The sequence below is a fragment of the Myotis lucifugus genome, unplaced genomic scaffold (assembly GCF_000147115.1).
Source record: "Myotis lucifugus unplaced genomic scaffold, Myoluc2.0 scaffold_6, whole genome shotgun sequence".
NCBI classification, from domain to species: domain Eukaryota; kingdom Metazoa; phylum Chordata; class Mammalia; order Chiroptera; family Vespertilionidae; genus Myotis; species Myotis lucifugus.
The window spans coordinates 18,656,034-18,669,309 of record NW_005871054.1 but is presented as its reverse complement, the minus strand read 5'-3'; the positions used below and the strand labels follow the sequence as shown (position 1 = coordinate 18,669,309).

Genomic DNA, 13,276 nt, shown 5'->3' with positions numbered 1-13,276 from the left:
AGAATAAGTTGATACTTTACAATGGACTTCAATAATATTCTTAAAGTAAATATTTCCACTGGGCCACATACATTATAAAGGTAATAAATTTTAGTTTATGATTTATGATTTATCAAGTATTTTTGTGTATATTTGATGATTTAGACTTGGCTTTTGCTGTTTAAAAAGCTCTAACATTTTTGTTTTATACAAAGACAGAGACAACATTCATTTACATTTATGCTTTTTAATTTTAGAAACAAAAACCAAGAAATGCCTCATTCCACAAACAAAGAACTGATACTTGGCATCATGGTGGGAACTACTGGAATCAGTTTGCTTCTTTTGTGGTACCACAAGGTTTGTAAACCAAGGACAGCAATGAATTTACCTAAATTGCTTTCTCTGGGCAATGCATTTGATTTGGTGACTTCACAAGATGAGATGCAGAATGACCAAGGAACAGCAGCGATCTATCAAGGAAGGCAGCTTCAGATACTGGAGAAGTTAAACGAATTACTGACAAATATGGAAGAACTCAGAGAGGAAATCAGAATTCTTAAAGAAACCATTCCAAAGCTGGAGGAATGTGTATGTGGTGAACTTGGAGGAAAGACAACTGCTCATAGGATTAGTCCTCAGCACAGAGCTAGGAAAAGAAGGCTTGCCACAGTTCAAAGTTCAGGAACAAGCAATAGTTCAGAGGAAGCGGAAAGTGAAGGAGGGTAAGCTTCCTTAAGATGTTTTCCATGTTAAATTGCTTATTGATTGCATTATTGCTATTATTTAGGTACTTTCATTATGCATTATGGAGGATAAAGTTTCTTTAAGATATTTTCCATGTTGAATTGATTATTGATTGCATTATTGCTATTATTTAGGTACTTTCATTATGCCTTCCCAGTCATATATAGGGGTGGGCAAAAGTAGGTAAATAATAATAAATAATACAATAATTAACAAATAATATAAGAATAAAATTTTTTGCATACTCACTGTATTCTGCTACAAACAAGATATAAAAGAAAGTGATTATTTTGGCTTATATTACAATTAAAACTATATTCAATAGAGGTCAGTATTTAAGTTAGGGTAGACCGCATTGAATAAAATAATATAAGAAACTTACTACTGCTAGGTGGTAGCATGTTCGTATTGAAGAAGACAGTATTTGTTTGCTAAAATTTGTAACCTATTTTCATATGTAGCTCCTTATATAAGAACTAGAGCCCGGTGCACAAAATTCGTGCACTGGAGGGGAGGGGTCCCTCAGCCCAGCCTGCACCCTGTTGCAGTCTGGGACCTCTCAGAGGATGTTCAGGACCCCTCACTTCTTACCGCCTGCCTGCTCACTGCTCCTTACCACTCGGCTTGCTGCTCCTTAGTGCTGCCACGGAGGTGGGAGAGGCTCCCGCCACGCCGCTGTGCTCACCAGCCATGAACCCCGCTTCTGGCTGAGCGGTGCTCCTCCTGTGGGAGCTCACTGACCACCAGGGGGCAGCTCCTGCATTGAGCATCTGCCCGCTGGTGGTCAGTGCGCATCATAGCGACCAGTCATTCTGGTTGTTCTACACTAATGGTTGCTTAGGCTTTTATTATATAGACTAGAGGCCCGGTGCACAAAAATTTGTGCACTGGCGGGGAGGGGGGTGTCCCTCAGCCTCACTTGTGCCCTCTCACAGTCTGGGACCCCTCAGGAGATAACAACCTGCTGGCTTAGGCCTGCTCCCGGGTGGCAGAAGGCAGGCCCAATCCCTAGGTGCAGCCCCTGGTCGGGCTCAGAGCAGGGCTGATTGGGGAGCTGGGGCGCCACCCCCTGTCATGCACAGAGCAGGGCGGATCAGGAGGTTGCGATGCCACCCCCAGTCACGCTCAGGGTAGGGCCGATTGGGGGATTGGGACGCCGCCCCCTGTCACACTCAAGGCAGGGTTGATGGGGAGGTTGTGGCACCACCCCCTGTTACACACAGAGCAGGGCCGATCAGGGGGTTGGGGCACTCCCCCCTGTCACACTCAGGGCAGGGCCGATGGGGAGGTTGCGGCTCCACCCCGTCACACACAGAGCAGGGCCCATGGGGGGGTTGGGGCGCCTTCCCCTGTCACGAACAGAGCAGGGTGGATAGGGAGGTTGTGGCCCTGCCCCCTGTCACACACAGAGCCGCAGGGCGATCAGGGGGTTTGGGTGCTGCCCCCTGTCACGCTGCTCCAGGGGCCAGGAAGCCTCACAGCTCTGCTGATCCCAGTGCTGGGAGGCCTCGCTGCTCAGCTGATCCTGGTGCTAGGAGGCCTCGCTGCTCCGCTGATCCCGGTGCTGGGAGGCTGTGCTGATCCTGGTGCCAGGAGGCCTCGCGGCTCCGCTGATCCCGGGGTGTGAGGCCTCGCGGCTCTGCTGATCCCGGGTTCGGGAGACCTCACGGCTCCACTGATCCCGGTGCTGGGAGGCATATTACCCTTTCACTATATAGGATAGAGGCCTGGTGCACGGGTGGGGGCCGGCTGGTTTGCCCTGAAGGGTGTCCTGGATCAGGGTGGGGGTCCTGCTTGGGTGCCTGGCCAGCCTGGATGAGGGGATGATGGCTGTTTGCAGCTGGTCACACCCCCTTCATGGTGGGGGTCCCCACTGGGGTGCCTGGCCAGTCTGGGTGAGGGGCTGAGGGCCGTTTTCAGGCTGGCGGGTGACTGAAGCTCCCAACCTCTCCTTTTTTTCTTTTTCTTTTTTTTATTCTGGGATTTATTTACCTTCTATGGCTGTCACTGGAGCTGAGAGCCGGCTTTAGCTCTGAGGCTCGGCTCCAGCTCTGAGACCTCGGCTGCTGAAAGCAGGTATCTGGGTTTGTTTGGGTTTTATAATTGAAACACTGTTGCAACTCCAGCTCGGCCGGCTGGCTGAAAGCATGGGGATTGTTTAGATTCTATAATTGCAACATAGTTGCTTAGACTGCAGCTCAGAGGCTGGCAGCGGCAGGTGGGGAACCTTGGCTTCCTCCTTCACTGGAGCAAGCAAGCCTCCTGTTCACTTCAGCTGCCTGGCTGCCAGCCGCCATCTTGGTTGGCAGTTAATTTGCATATCGCCCTGATTAGCCAATGGGAAGCGTGTCAGAGGTACGGTTAATTACCATGTTTGTCTATTATTAGATAGGATGGTCCAATAAGTGCAGTTCAATAGAACCTTGTGTGATGATGGAAATGTTCAAAATTTATGCTGTGCTATGTAGCAGCCACTTGAAGTACAGCTAGTATAACTGAGGAACTAATTTTTAAATTTTATTTAATTGTAATTAAATTTAAATTGCCATATGGGACTAGTGGCTACTGTATTGGACAGTGGAGACCTAAAAAGATTTGAGAATGTTCAAGTAAGTCAATTTCTTCCTCCCATGGGATAATCCACTGAATTCTAAAACCAGGAACATCCATAATATTCTCTTAGAGGAAAACACAAATGGTTTATGAATAAAGAAATTGTGCTTGACTAGTGTTTTTGAGGAGTAAAATAGGCAAGTAAGTAAAGAAGCACCAGTGGATATGACATAGCCCGAAATTCTTTAGGGTGGGGACCCCCATGTTTTCATTGTCGTATTCCACACATCTGATGTTGCTGGAACACATCTGTACTAGTTGACCTAAAATATGTATTTTCTTGTTTCTGTTGTTTATAAAACTACTTGCTGTTTGTTATTGGATTTGTTCAAATCCTTAACCATGTACTATGTCTTTATATTTACTAAACTGCATTTAGTAACTACTATCTCGTGAATTAATGAACTCTCTTTCTTTCTAAAGGAACTAATGGTGGAAAGGGAAATTCTAGAGATAGCCTAATAAATTGTTTGGTAATCCCCAAGAAGTATTTTTTCTACCTTTCAAGTCACAAGAGTTTAATATTGTAATGGAAAAAAACAAAACAAAACTTAACCAGTGCTAATTTAGTGATGAACATTGTTGTTTCTTTGCATAATTGGATATATCTGGTAAGCCATTTGTACGAATAACTATAATTAATGTAATAGGTTGAATAATTTACATTCACTACACTCAGATCAGCTAAAGATGTAAATGTACATTACTCTGTAACTGAATTCAGTTCACCAGCTCCGTTTTTGATAATGTGGGAAAACTTGAATTTGTCGATTCAAATTAACTCAGTCAATTCTAGTTTAGAGCTAGTGTGTGTGTGTGTGTGTGTGTGTGTGTGTGTGTGTGTTAAAGATTCATTCGCAAAAGATTTCCTTTTGGAAAAGGTACTCGTGGATCTTAGTGTGACTTAGGAGCAATAGACAACTATCTCACAACACAGGGGGAAAAATAGTAGATTGCTGGGGAGAGAGCCATGCTCTTTGGGCTTCTTTTTAAAAAAGATTATTTAAATTGATTTTTAGAAAGAGAGTAAGGGACAGAGAAAGAGAGAGAAACATCGATTGGCTGCCTCCTGCGAACCCCCTTCCAGAGATCTAGCTGCAACCTGGGCATGTGTACTGACCGGAATCGAACTGGCAACCTTTCGATGCAGAGGACAACACTCAACCAACTGAGCCACACCAGCAGGGCTCCCTGGGCTTCTAACTCTCTTACACATCTTGCCTGGTGTCCTAAGAATGTAAGGCCCCGAACACTTTTTTTTCCCCCCTTGATTCTTAAAAAATTGAGACTGCTTTTTTGGAGCAGTTTTAGGTTCACAGAAAAAATTGAGGGGAAGGTACAGAGATTTCCCATATGCCCCTGACCCCACACATCCCCCCACCTCCCCATTACACAGTACCAAAAAACCCATATTAATACATCATAATCATTCAGAGTTCATAGTTTGCCTTAGGGTTCACTCTTGGTTGTACATTCTATGGATTTGGACAAATGTTTAATGATATGAACCTATTGTTATGGTATCAGACTATTTTCACTGCCCTAAAAATCCTCTGTGCTCTGCCTGTTCATCGCTTTCTCCCCTCAATCCCTGGCAACCACTGATCTTTTTGCTGTCTCCATAGTCATACCTCTTTCAGAATGTCATATAGTTGGAATCATACAGTATGTAGTCTTTTCAGATTGACTTCCTTTACTTCATAATATGCATTTAAGTTTCCTCCATATCTTTTTATGGCTTGACAGTTCATTTCTTTTTAGTGCTGAATAATATCCCATTGTCTAGATGTATCACAGTTTATTTATCCATTCACCCACTGAAGGACATCATGTCATGGTGGATTCCAAGTTTGGGCAATTATCAAGACAGCCACCGTAAGCATTCATGTACAGATTTTTGAGTGGACATAAGTTTTTGTCTCATTTGGGTAAATACTAAGAAGCATGATTGCTGGATTGTATAGTAAGAGTATGTTTAGTTTTGTAGGAAACCTCTCAACTGTCTTCCAAAGTGGCTGTCTTCACTTCCAAGGTGAACCACCAACAATGAATGAGGGCTCCTTTGCATTCCCACCAACAGTGAATAAGGGCTCCTGTTGCTCCACATCCTCAAAGGCATTTTGGTGGTGTTAGTGTTCTGGATTTGACCATTCTTATAGGTGTGTAGTGGTATCTCACTGTTGTTTTAATTCATATTTCTCTGATAACATATGTTGTGGAGCATCTTTTCATATGCTTGTTTGCCATCTGTATATCTTCCTTGCTGAGGTGTCTCTTAAGGTCTTTGGCCCATTTTTAAATCGGGTTATTCATTTTCTTGTTGTTGAGTTTTAAGAGTTATTTGTATATTTTGGATAACAGTCACTTTTCCAGATATATAGTTTGCAAATATTTTCTCCTAGTCTGTGGCTTTTCATTCTCTTGGCATTGTCTTTCACCAAGCAGAAGCTTATCAATTATTTCTTTCATGAATTGTGCCTTTGGCGTTGCATCAAAGAAGTCATTGCCATACCCAGATTTGTCTAGGTTTTCTCCAATATTGTCTTCTAGGACACTTCTAGTTTTGCATTTTATATTTAGGTCTGTGGTCCATTTTGAGATAATTTTTGTTGGGGGATGTAAGGTCTACATGAACATCCTTTGTCCTGGCCATTTCTCAGAGTTGTGATGAGAAACCTTGAGGAATGAGGGAATGTTTTTCTCCAGGACTAACACCAGGCTTAGCAGATTTACTCACTGCTTGCTATAAAAGTGGTGGATTCCCTAAGCTCAGTGTACCTTCCTTTGTAACACAATTCATCGTGAATGTAAGAGTTTCTGGGCCCTGTGAATTGTCCTGTGGGACCTGGAGTTAAGGAGAACCGACACAAATATGCTGGTGCTCACACTACTTGATATGCTATGGGTGATAAAGTCCTCTGTCTCTGACCCAAGAATCATGTGTCTTCAGCATCCATGAAACAGTGACAGATTTACTAGCTTGTGTGTAGGGTAAAATAAAAGTATAAACTGACAACTGTTCGGTGAGAATTGGAGAGTTTTAGGCCTCTGGAAAGGAATTTGTTCCCAAAGGGTTTCCCAAAAGAAGGTTGTTAGGAATGAAACAAAAACAGATGATAGTAGGGTATTCAGGATACTGAGAAGTAAAAAGAAATATAATTTAGAGGGTGTTGTATGTCATAAGTGGTTGTACACATACAGCTGTTATGTGGACAGTGCTTCAAGTTGGTTTGGAAAAGGAAAATGATTCTGTTAACTTTGCCTTTAAATGGGTATTAAGTTGTTTCAAGGGGTTATAAACAGTGGCTCAGCAGATCTCCATAGTCTATTCATGTGGTCTATGCAATCAGATGGGACACTTTATTGCCAAGGTAGATGAAGCAAGGTAGAAGGGGGCAATAACATTTGCTGTTTAGGTTTTATGTTTTTTTCTTTACTTTCTCAGGATATCTTCAGATCAAGTTTTATAATACGTAGTCACTTTCCGTATTACTGGATGGTGTAAAAACCTGGGGTAAAGCATGTTTGGTGAAAGAAGAATGAGTTAGTAGGCCAAGGGTATGGAGAGCAGCCAGTAAGAGAGACCATCCCAAGCAAAGGATTGTGCCAATATTCTGTATATGTTATGGCCTTCATTTTGCTGTTTTCTCATCACTTGATTTCTTAGATGACTCCTTAAACATGACAAAGTTAGAATACATATTCTACAGTCACGTGGATTGGAGCTTTTCAGAAAGGTGAGCCGCAGGACAATTTTATTCTAAATTGATGTCATTAGATTCTAGAGTCTGCTGTCATCACATTCTGTGCTATTGCCATGCTAATTCCACAAGCAACTTAAACATTCAGTCTTCTGACCTGTTCCACCTATACAGGCATTTTATGGCTTAAAGAGGATGGCTTAGAAAGGAAGGGAGAGATTTATTTTTTGATTAAACTTAATATGGGAAAATGTGTAAGGTAAGCCTTTAAAAAGAAAAAAAAATTTCTGTATATTTATGTGCTAAAGCTCATTAATATATTCATAAACCAAGCTTTAATGCTTCCTTTAGTGTCCCACTGTGACTGAATAACTGGGATATCTGGATATTTATCTGAAATAGTCTTGCGAGTGATTCTGTTTAATCTGTGGTTAATATTTTAAAATGCATGGTATACATTTATTTTACTAACTCCTATCACTAGAGGAACTTAATATTCTCAAGCAGATATTATGGCTTATTATTTTCTAAGATGGAAAGTTCTACCTTTTCCTTCAGGGGATCCTTTAGTTTTGTACCCTCTCGTGTGTTTCCCCTGATCTTTCTTTCTGCCTGCTTCTCTAAGTCTTTCAATTTCTCTTCCCCAAGGTTTAATAGACCGGGCAGGTACGTAGAGGTAATTAGAGACAGTCTTTTAGACTTAGCATCCTTTTGGATACCTGTGTGACCATCTGCTTTAGCTGCTATAATTTTCTTGTTCCCTGTTGTTTCCATATTGATAAGGTGGATATTATTCTTCAGGAGGCTTGGGAGGTTTCCACGTCCGCTGCCTATTTTTTTCCTCATCTGACACTTTTCTCACTCTAGCTGCTACAAAAAGGACCAGAACTTCCACCAGTATTGTCCTGAAGATCGAGTTACTTCAGACCCCTTGCACCATGGGACCTCTTCTGTTACTCGTGAACCTAACTTTCATGATCTCCCTGCAAACTATGCTAAAATACAAAGAGTCAGTATACGTAGAGGAAGTAAAAATTTCACTACTCCATCAAGTATATCTGCTTTCTCATCTTCCTCTGATAGACATTCTTTATTCAGTAAATTTCAGAAAAGCAGTGTTACCCTTCAGCGTCAAGAAAGTAGAGCTAACTTTGATTCTGAAGACAAAAGCAGCCTCAGTAGTTTAAAAACTTCCCCAGAACATTTTGCTTTTAGATCCCCGAGACACTTCTCTACCCGTAAACCAAGTATAATTTCCTGTTATGAAAGCTCTATGTATTTTGATCTTCAATCAAGTAGTGAGTACATGAACAATCCAAGTGAAACTCCAGGAGCTTCTAAAAGCTCAACTATTGCTGATGTTGAAAAATACTTAAGTTCTTGTTCTCCTGACTATAGCATTAAACATTTTATAAGTTTTGAAACAAAAGTTCATTCCTCGGCCAATCCGATAGATGCTGCTAGAGATCCCTACGCACACAGCACAGCAACCTTCCTTTCTGTCCCAACTCGCATTTCCCATTCTCATCAAAAAAGAGAAATTGCCAATGACACACAAGAAAGAAGCCAACCAAAGAAAGAGCTCCTTCCTCCTGATGTTCAGAGTCGCAGAGCCAGCCGTCCTCCAGCTGTGATTCAGCAGCAGACCTCTGAAAGCGCCAATTCTGTTCCCCCTAATGTTGCATTTGCTTCGTTTTATAAACCTAGTAGGAAGTTTACCCCAGTTATAATGGAAGTTAACTCAAATTGCTTTGATGGTGGAAATATTGCTCAGTCATCTCAAGATGAAGACAAATCTTCACCTATTGAAATTCCTAACTTAAGGTCGCCTCAGATTTTATCCTCTCTTAGAAGGGCAGCTCAAATCGGAAGTTTTCCTACCAGGCGTACTCTACAGTCTGTAGAAATCACTTCCCAGTTTTCCCCGAAGCCTCCTCCCTTACTAAGCTTCACTCCATTTTCTGAAAAAGATTGCTATGTTGCAGTTTATATTTAATTTTAATGTCTGTGTTTTCTGAAAAATAGTTCATTCATAATATTGGAATATGGAAGTCAAACATTATTCATGTGTTTCAGGCTTTTAACAGATTTACTACTTATAGATTGACAGGGCCCAGATTTCTGAGTGACTGTTGTAATACATTTGTGGTCTGAAAATAACGTCAAGCTTTGATATATAGGTCTTCTAAATGTATTACATTGTTTGAGAGTTTAACATCTTTTATCCTTGTCTCATGATTGGAGATAGTATTCCTATATAATATATATATAGGGAGGGGCAAAAGTAGGTTTATAGTTGTTCGTATGAGAAATAATACAACAAGTAAATAATAATACTCATACCTATAAACCTACTTTTGTCCCACCCTGTATATTTCCATATTTATCAGTTCAGAAATTTTCATTTACATAAGACTTCTTAATTATATTTCTCATGCCACACATTTCACTGACAGATGATGTTTTTACTAATACAAGGACCAAAAATTATATGTAAAAACATTATCATGGAAATATGTAGACTACTGAAATCAGATATTTTAACGAAATACTTTTAATACACATTTATGTATGCATGTGTCTGGGAAATCAGAGAACTCTGAAATAAAAAATGTATATATTAGTAATTTTTATTTTTTAAAGTTAATACACTTCAGGTTTTTTCCAACATTTTTATTTTTAAATTGTCAAATAAAATTTTTATTTTAAAAAGTATCTCTAAAATTTTTATTTTTAAGAGTGAATATTTTTTATATTTTTCTATTATATTATACAAAGTTTATAAATATATTTATCAGACTAAATAATGAATGGACAATGTATATAGGCAATTAAAAATACTTAAGTTAGAATACAATTAATCTTTTTAGAGGAAAGGAATTTGCATTATTTTCAATTATCGTAATAAAATGTTCCTTATATTTGTCATTGGGCTAAGATGTTATTTTTGTTTTTTTACTCCCCACCCTTGGCTCCCCCACCCCCCAGCACTATTTGTTGAAGAGACTCTTTTTTTCTCCATTAAATAGTCTTGTCAAAAATCATTTGACCATATATGTGAGGGTCTACTTCTGGGCTCTATTGTATTCTATTGATGTATATGTCTGACTTTATGCCAGTACACACTGTTTTGATCACTGTAGCTTTGTAATAAGTTTTTAAATCAGGAAGTATGAGACCTCCAACTTTGTTCTTCTTTTCCAAGATTGTTTTCGCTACTCAGGATCTTCTATATGCATTCTAGGATGGATTTTTCTGTCTTTACAAAAGACATTGTTGGGAGTTTGAGAAGGATTGCACTGAATCTTTGGGTAATATTGACATCTTGACAATAGTAAGTCTTCAAACCGATAACATGAGATTTCCATTTGTGCCTTCACATGTGTTGAAGCTTTTTCAATGTGCTGTAGTTTTCTCAATGTGTAGTAGTTTTCAGTGGCTATGTTCTGGATGTATTTTGAAGATAGAACCAATAGGGAATTTCTAACAGGTGATATTGCTTAGGAGAGAAAAAGAAGGTCAAGGATGATTCTACGTTTTTTCACTTGGGCAACTGGAAGAATGAAGTTTCCATTAATAATGTTGTAGAAGAGGTTGAATATCATTTCATATAGTGTCTTCGTTATAAGGACTTTGAAATAAATTTATTTTATATTGGAAATAGTTGCACTTCTCTCAAAAACTTGTTTCATTTACATCTTTGTTAATATCTGCTGGGGGCTGTAACTGCATGGCTGCTGGAAGATACAGACATTTGTGTCCCTCGTAGCAAGGATGTAGAGATTTTAAATATATGTATTGTTTTTATTGACCTCACTCACATTTGGCCTTGGTTTTATCTTTTTTTACTACTTCTAATTAGTTCTCTTATATGTTATGTATCCTTACATACCGCCTTAAAATCTTTTTAGAATAGGACAGGGCTTGAATAAATGAAAACAAATTGTTTTTGTATGCCACCAAAAAAGGGAAATGTGGAAGGTAGCATGAATTTGTAAAAACCTCAGTTGAGAGTGAGAACATTATCTTGAACTATAAATATATGTGTGTGTGTGTGTGTGTGTGTATTTGAATGCCTACTGAGTTCCTACAACGCTGTATCATACATTCAACAACATTCAGTGCATATCTACTATGTGTCAGATGCTGTTTTAGGCATTTGATACATCGGTTAATAAAACAAAGAATCCTGTCGTCAGGGAGCATGCAATCTAGTGGGGGTGATACTGATAAAAAGTAGCACCTGTAGTAGATTAGTAAATGATATAGTGTATTAGAAGATGATATTACAGAAAATAAATGCCAAGCTAAGAGAGATTGGCCATGAAGAGAATGTGTGGAGGTTGCAGTATTAAATAGAGTGGTCTGGATGGGCCACATTTGAGAAGATGACAATGGAGCTGAGACTTGAAGGAGGGGAGAGCAAGCAAAGGTCCTGAGGTCGGAGTATGAGTAGCATGTTTAAGGAACAGCGAGGCAGCCAGTGTGGAGCTGAATGAATGATAAGAGTAGTATGGAACCAACGTCAGAGAGGTGATGTGGTTGGGAGACAAATATAGGGCCTTGTAGACGCTTGTGAGGACTTGAATATTTTCTCTGAGTGAAGGGGGCACCATAGCAGGGTTTCAGCATAAGAGTGGAACGATTTGACTTGCATTTTAAAAGGATCACTCTGGCTATTGGAGTATAACTTTTAAGAGTTGATATAATTTCTGCAATTTTAGGTATATTACAGCTAGTACTGATACAGAAGAACAGAGTTTTCCAGTCCGTAAAGCACTTAACAAATATGTTGAGGAATTAAATTTAGATGCCCTTCTTCAGAAGGCAGATAACTTACGTATGGATGAGTCTAAAAAGATGGAGAGTTTTGAACTACTTTGTGACCACAAAGAAAAGGTAAGATATATATGTTAACGAGTTTGTATAGCTTTAATTTTTTATTTAATCTATGATTCTATTCATATCATGCCCATTATAATTGTGTCACAGTTTACAAAAGATAAATGATGGGTACAAAATTTTTCTCTAATATGACTAAAATTTTTAAAAAGTATATATAAGAGCCCTAACCGGTTTGGCTCAGTGGGTAGAGCATCGGCCTGCGGACTCAAGGGTCCCAGATTTGATTCCGGTCAAGGGCATGTACCTTGGTTGCGGGCACATCCCCAGTGGGGAGTGTGCAGGAGGCAGCTGATCGGTGTTTCTCTCTCATCGATGTTTCTGACTCTCTATCCCTCTCCCTTCCTCTCTGTAAAAAATCAATAAAATATATATTTTTTAAAAAAGTATATATAAGAGCCCTGTGTGATGTGGCTCAGTTGGTTGGCACATGCGCCCTTGCACCAAAAGGTCATGAGTTTGATTCCCACTCAGGGCACGTGCCTAGGTTGTGGGTCTGGTCCCTGGTTGAGGTCTGTGTGAGAGGCAACGAATCCATGTTTCTCTCTCACGTCAATGTTTTCTTCTCTTTCTCTCCCCCCTTCCTTGCTCTAAAATCAATAAATAGTCCTAGCTGGTTTGGCTCGGTGGATAGAGCATCAGCCTGCGGACTAAAGGGTCCCAGGTTCAATTCTGGTCAAGGACACATGCCTGGGTTGCAGGCTTGATCCCCAGTAGGGGGCGTGCAGAGAAGGCAGCTGATCAGTGATTCTCTCTCATCTTATCTGTGGATGTTTCTCTCTCTCTCACCCTTCCTCTCTGAAATCAATAAAAACATATAAATAAAATAAACATATCTTCAGGTGAGGATTAAAATAAATAAAATAAACATATCTTCAGGTGAGGATTAAAATAAATAAGTAAAAGATACATAGTTTTAAAAAGTATATATACGACTTTCTTAGGTTCTAAGATTATAAAAATGAGAACCAGAGATATGAGTATACAGATTTACTTGGATTTTTGTTAATTTATTATATTTAATAACTATTTGATAACATAAATAACAAGGCACACTGCTACTCTTGAGAGGAGAGCTACATTTTAAGTTTTCTAACTTAGAGTTATTCATGTAACAGCCATCAGTATTTTTTTAATCCTCACCCGAGGATATGTGTATTGATTTTAGAGAGAAAGAAGCATCAATGTGAGAAACATCAGTTGGTAAGCACCCCAACCAGGGATCAAACCCTCAACCTAACCTAGGTATGTGCCCTGATTGGGAATCGAATCTGCAACCTTTTTGGGGTACAGGACAATGCTCCAACCAACCGAGCCACCCGGGCAAAACCATC

General features: G+C 39.8%; 1 protein-coding gene across 1 annotated transcript in view; it reads left to right on the top strand.

Annotated features, from left to right (window-relative positions):
* Positions 1-240: 240 nt before the first annotated feature.
* The window catches only part of RMDN2 (regulator of microtubule dynamics 2), a 29,163-nt gene continuing 16,127 nt past the window's right edge, over positions 241-13,276 (top strand). The window contains exons 1-2 of the mRNA XM_006083445.3: positions 241-704; positions 11,765-11,939. Coding sequence (XP_006083507.3) covers positions 253-704; positions 11,765-11,939 — 627 coding nt within the window. The 5' untranslated portion in view covers positions 241-252. The remainder of the gene's footprint in view (positions 705-11,764; positions 11,940-13,276) is intronic.